Genomic DNA, 6,401 nt, shown 5'->3' with positions numbered 1-6,401 from the left:
TCAGTACGTAATTAAACCTGGTGTTTTATGTACAGGTCTGTGTGTTTCACTTCTTTTACAGCCCAACTCAAATCATCAAGTTGTCATTTGCCACCAAAGTTCTGTTTAGCATTTGATTTGTCACATTACGTTCACAATGTCAATACTTCTGCCATAATTATTACTGTAGAGTTATTTGCAGGGTTCAAACTGTCTTCAAACTCCTAGAATCTCAATTCAGTCCTTGCAAAGTTCCTGATTTGTTTGCTTTGACTTGAAAAGTACTTGAAATTTAAGAAAATGTCGAAGGTGACCTCCTACAAGGGACCGTTGCTCCCAGCAAATTCTGAATGTAACAAATAGTAACTTTGATTTTAGTGTTAACCTCCTGACTCACTTGCTTGAACTGCCTTGGGTGCTACAATCAGCAAACTACTTAAGCTGTAAGAACTAGTGAACCAAACGTTGCCCAGAACAGTGCATGAATTATGTATTAACCCAGGAACCCATGATTCGGAGCGTACAACTTCCCTGTATTTGTAGACCAGTGTTTTTACAGAGCAAGTTATTTTTAGATCGATTTTCCCAAAAACCAGACCTTTCCAGCTTATCACAAGACTTGGGTGAGAGATTATTACCCATGGGATTAAGAATGACCACTTGTGCAGCAAATCTTGCTTAAGAACTCGTCTAAAAATAAACACGAATCAGGGGCAAAACTACTTGAGACACTCTCAGAAAAGAAACTTTCCCAGACACACCACTCCCTTCCCTCCCTCTTGTTAATGACGCTGTTTTGTCAAGTTATGGTTAATTTTATTAAGAACACCTAACTGATGCTTGACATTGATTAAACGTTGATTCATGAGATCCGACTTCTCTAATTATTGTAGTTTTAACTCCGGCATGACCATTTTGGGGGTTGGGTAGGGGATGAAGGGTAACATAGCTGAAACAACTCAAACCTTCACCAAAATTCTAACCTTAGGCCAAAGCATTATTTAAATAGTCATGGCATTTTAACCCCGGTAGGCTTTATGCTACTAGCAGTGCCCATTTCATGCCCAAATTATGCTCAAATTATGCTCGTTTTTTCAAATTATGCCACTTTTTGTTAAAATTATTCCTTTTGCCTAGCTAGGATTTTTCAAAGGGGGGGGGGGGGGGTACCATTATCGAACACCCAGGCTACTGGGTGGTGGGGGAGGGGGAACAAGCCCACAAAATTGCTGCCTACTATCGATCTCAGACGTCCTTTCGCGGACCCGTTGATTTAAGTCTGCGGTTAACAAATCTGATCACGTGATAACATTTTTGTGGCTCTGCGGCTTCGAAAATACCGATCACGTTCTTCCCACGGCCGAGAAAAGAAAAAAATCTGACGAAACGTTTCCACCTGCTTCTTACTTCCCCAGACAAGGCTTTTCCTGGGTTACCCGTAATAGCTTCGGCCGGTTTTACTCTCCGTCAACATCGTTTCGCGCTTTTCTCTTTGGGGAGAGCAACAGAAAATAGCGTCACGAGATCGGTATTTTCGAAACCGCAGAGCTACAAAAAATGTTATCTAGTGATCAGAATGTTTAACCGCAGACAACGGTCCGTGAAGTGGGCTGATAAAAAGCCCTTGTCCACGGATATCTGAGATCGATAGTACTTTAAGTAAGGGGGTATTTGCGTGAAACCGGGACGAACTCAGACCGGCATGAGTTCGTATCGGCTTCCATACATTTTTTCTTTTGCGTTTACATGAGACCGGCCTGACAATGAACTTAGACCGGTCTGACTTCGTCTCCTTTGATGGACGGAAACGAGAAATTTTCGTACCGGTCTTAATTCGTACTGGTCTCTGAGTTCGTACCGGTCTCATGTAAGTGCCTCTAAGTAGCAGGTGACATAAATTACTCTGTTCCAGTCTCAAAGATGTATTATGTTGATGACTATCACAAGGGGGGAGGGGGGGGGGGGGGACGGGCATCCAGGACTGCTGGTGTTTTTTTCTGCTGGAACTTATTTTTGCGGATCAAGTACATCCGCAAAATCCGCAAAACTTTAAGTCCGCGAAATAAAAGTGCTACACCGTAACTCCCGGCTTTTGCGATACCATTTGGCGCAAAAGTAAACCAAAAAAAAAAAACTTGATCTGTCATCAGATTAGACTGAAAAGAAGAGTAATTATGAAGCGGAAACAACATCTTTAGTCCTTTCTTAGTGTGTGTGTGCAATAAACGTTTGCTTAGTGCAACTGCATGACATGCATGACATGCTGGAAAACGTCCGTCGGAGCAATTCGCATTTAGTATTTTGCAGACTATTTATTTAAAGAAGAAATGAGTGAGTTTTACTCAAAAGCGTGTTTTTGGTGACCCTTCAAATGATCTTAATGACCCCCCACTTGAAAAAATTAACTGGAACGCTCCAGTTCAATACCACCCAGGTCAGTGCCTTCTGTTTCTTTGTAACACGTACGACAGGTAACCCAGTGTACGCTTTATGGAGCGTCTAGTTGATGTTAAAATGTTTCTGTTTCCAGTCAAGGAATGGGACTTTTGTGCTAGAAAGAGTTTTCCTGAAATGTCTCAACACTTTTGTCCCGGATTGTAGTTCCTTTTAAGAAACAAGGTTTCGTAAAGCCCACACACAAGAAAAATAAATACATCTTATTGAAGGGGTTTAATATATAATACACGCAGGTATTTTGCGAGTTGCGTACTATTTTTCCAAGCCCCGAAAAATACTTTTCATGGTTATGACTCACGGTTTCAACTCTCAAAATCCTATGGCGCACAATCGCAACCCTTGAGATCAACCGCGGGTTCGAAACCTTGACAACGTACATTTGATAATTGCTTATCGTGTTAATGTGCAGTATTTGTTTAACATGCGTGTTTAGAAACCTTAAATAGCTCTCCGTCAGCACTAATTTTCTATCGTTGAAATGAAATATCATAAGAAGTCACAAAACTGTCTCCAACACAAGCTTCAAAGTATGAGCAACATATGTACGCATTGCGAGCCTATTTTCTTTCCAGCCCCAGGGAACGGGGAGCTGACAGACCCTGGGAACGACTCGGGTTGTTGTTCGTACGTACTTCGCTCACAAAGGAAGGAGATCAGGAAGGAGATCAGTGTTCAAACACTCCCATCTCAGTTTCTTTTTCATTCGACAGCTGTTTATCAGTAGAGGGAAAAGATGTCGCTTCGTGAGGAAAACTGGCAAACAAAGAAACCCACTATCAGAGAAAGAACCAAGTTTATGTTCAACAACGGTCTCTTCAGCGATGTGAAGTTTGTTGTTCGTAAGAGCGATGGCGAAACGGAAAGCAAACAAGCGATTCCAGCTCACAAGTTAGTGCTGTCAATTGGCAGTCCTGTGTTTGAAGCCATGTTTTACGGTGACCTAGCGGAGACTCGTGACTGTATTGAACTGCCTGACTGTGAATACGAGAGTCTGTTGGAGTTGTTTCGTTATTTGTACAGCGATGAAGTGAACTTAAGCGGAAGTAATGTTATGGAAGTGTTGTATCTGGCGAAGAAATACATAGTGCCTTCTCTGGCAGCTAAATGCACGAAATATCTGCAGGATCGATTGGATCCATCCAATGTGTTTAACATCTTGCAGTCTGCACGGAAATATGACGAGGAGCAGTTAGTGGATCGATGCTGGGAGGTGATCGACAAACAAACAGAAGCTGCTCTGAAATCGGAAGGATTCGCGGTGATTGACAGACCTTTACTTGAAGAACTCGTTGAAAGGGATACCCTTAACATCCAGGAGGTGGAATTGTTTAAAGGTGTGGTTCAGTGGGCAGACAAGGAAGTAGCAAGACAAGCCATGGTCGCAGATGGACAAGAGAAACGAAAAATTTAAGGAGAACGGATTATAAGGGCAATTCGCTTTCCTATTATGAAGCTGGATGAATTTGCCTTTGTTGTTACGGACACCAAAATTCTCACTTATGATGAAGTTTCCATTTTGTTGAAATGTTTGAGTTCCAAAAAAAAACGTTTCCCAATTGAATTTCCAGTTTCAAAACGATCCGGGCCATTGTGTAGTCCCAGAAAATATTCATACACCTTTCCCCCTCCCCTCCCTCCCCCTACGCCCCCCCCCCCCTCCTCCCTATCACTACTAGATTTTCCAAAATCGGCTCACAAAATATACCCATCCCCTGCCCACCGGAAATTTCATTTTTGTCGCACGCCCCCTGGAAATATTATCATTTCTTGTGGAAACCAAAAATTAGCTATTTTTTTGGTGCAAGATACGAAATTTTGATCCTTACCGTTTGTTTCGCCAATTAAGTGAAGTTAATGTTTACATTTATTAATTCGGTTATTGACCTTTGATTTAATTAGCGATTAATATATGATTGACAGTCAATTGCGTAGCAACTAGAAAAGCTTTGAGTTCATGTGACACTTTTATTCCATGCATGTGCACGCGTTGAGAAAGCAATAGGTTTTACCTTGCTAACCTGTGGTATTGTCCTCCTCTGCTGACCTGTTCTTTTTATCTGTTTTTACGTTACTGGAATATTTGACTGGATAATGCCACAGAAACGCTTTACACCGGACCAGTTTAAAGATCTTTAAAGCACCAGTTTAAAGCACAAATCTGTAAATGAATAACAAAGTGAAAGCTTTCACTGTAAACCCTTTCTTTTCTGTAATTTTGGAAGATAACTACGACTGCCTATAAGAAGAGAACTAACAATGCGTTTTCGATTTTTGTAGCCGTACATTGTAATTCAATATTTTTCGCGACAACTGGCGTCCCGTTTCCCTGATAGTCCACATCTTTGGACGGCTCTTTTCAAACCGCATGCCCCTTGATATGTTTGCTGATTGTGATTTGAGCCCTCTGTGTCCCGCGCATTCCTTTACGGTATTTCCGCTGTTAAGTTTCGAACAGACATAACTGATTAGAGTGTAATGTGAAGTGCTAGGTTTCTACCCCACATGAACCATGTGAGCGTTAGCCCTACTAATGGAAATGGGCCCACACAAGGACAGAGAAAAACTCTGACCAGGGTGGGAATTGAACCCACGACCTTCGGGTTAGATCACCGCTGCTCTGGTCAGAGTTTTTCTCTGTCCTTGTGTGGGCCCATTTCTATTAGTAGGGCTAACACTCACATGGTTCATATGGGGTAGAAACCTAGCACTTCACATTACACTCTAATCAGTAGTAATTTGTTAAAATATAAGTGCTACACGGCCAACGCTTGCAAAAACGTAATCCTTCCTTGTCAATGTGTTTCTACCCATAGCAGAGGTCTCTTTTCTCCAATCTCGTTCCCATAGTCTTTCTGCGCACGCTTGGGTTTACCGTTCGTTTCCCGACCGCTGGTCAAGGGAACGACGACTCTGGGAACGAAGGGCTTTTCATACTTGATTGGCGCCAATTTTAGCCACCCAAAAACGGGTCACTGAGCTAGACCAATCAGACTAATCCTTGTCGACCCCAGGGGATATAGTTGTCAATCAAAATTTGCCATACCTAGTGAAGAGTGGCTTCAACGTAAGTGATGGATGAAGCTACAGGATATTCCGAATTGCGCGACTCTCAGAAGAAAACAATTCAAGCATATCTGTCCTGCAGAGATTTGCTTGTGTCTGCTCCAACGGGAGCTGGAAAAAGTCTTACTTTTGAGCTAGCCCCGTACGATTTTGATAGTTTACTTGGAGAGGATTTCCTGATGCGGAAATTTCCTTTGTCAATGATCGACGCATTCGGTTGAAGTCAATGACGTGGTTGTAATCCACAGGTTTCATTAGAAGATGGCAACCGGCGAATTCCTCCCGCTACTTTCTAAGTTATCGCCACCTACTTTTTCGATAAGCTTAAATTACACGATTCCCGCCGTTTCACTTCGATCCATTTTAAGTTATTTTAATTCAAAAAACAACTAGAATATCAGGACTTTTTAAACCTTTTGCTATATGCTCTGCTCCTTTTTGGACGTTGAATATTTTTATGAATTCCTAGTTATTTGCACTTGCGCATGAACGCGATATTTACTCCGCTATGTCGGATGAATAGAGGAGAAAAACTGGTGCCAATGTTGCCTCTATCACTACGTCCTTATTCAGCTGGACAAAAACAATAGGCTATTCCGGAATTGCGCAGGGAGTTGCGGGCGAGTTTCAAATTTGAACTAATCGATAAATTAACACCATCAAATAAAAGATAAGATTAAGATTGGCCATCTGTCCAAGTTTGATGCTCTTAGGTCAAACAGATTGGATTGGTCCAGGAGAAAAATCACTACTTCAGTCAGTCAGATGCTCAGAGAGCACACTTGTGGTGAAAAGAAGTTGTGAGGGAACTTGAAAATTATCAACGTGTCAGCTCAGAAGCCGATGTTTCTCGCTTCTCTTTTATTTGTTATTCTTCGGAGACTGGAATGCTGTATTTCAAT

The 6,401-nt window shown here is 41.9% G+C and overlaps 1 protein-coding gene across 1 annotated transcript; it reads left to right on the top strand.

The window, feature by feature from the left end:
• Positions 1–3,169: 3,169 nt before the first annotated feature.
• LOC138046125 (BTB/POZ domain-containing protein 6-like) lies at positions 3,170–3,847 on the top strand. The gene has a single exon (XM_068892804.1). It carries the CDS (start codon positions 3,170–3,172, stop codon positions 3,845–3,847), a length of 678 nt encoding a protein of 225 aa, XP_068748905.1.
• The last annotated feature ends 2,554 nt before the right edge of the window (positions 3,848–6,401 follow it).

Source organism: Montipora capricornis, chromosome 4 (genome assembly GCF_036669925.1).
Source record: "Montipora capricornis isolate CH-2021 chromosome 4, ASM3666992v2, whole genome shotgun sequence".
Classification (NCBI taxonomy): Eukaryota; Metazoa; Cnidaria; class Anthozoa; order Scleractinia; family Acroporidae; genus Montipora; species Montipora capricornis.
The sequence above is the reverse complement of the archived record's forward strand: the minus strand, read 5'-3'. Positions and strand labels throughout refer to the sequence as shown.

What these genes read in the sequence shown, in the direction of transcription:
- LOC138046125 (XM_068892804.1), top strand. Translation starts at nt 3,170, where the DNA reads ATGTCGCTTCGTGAGGAAAACTGGCAAACAAAGAAACCCACTATCAGA.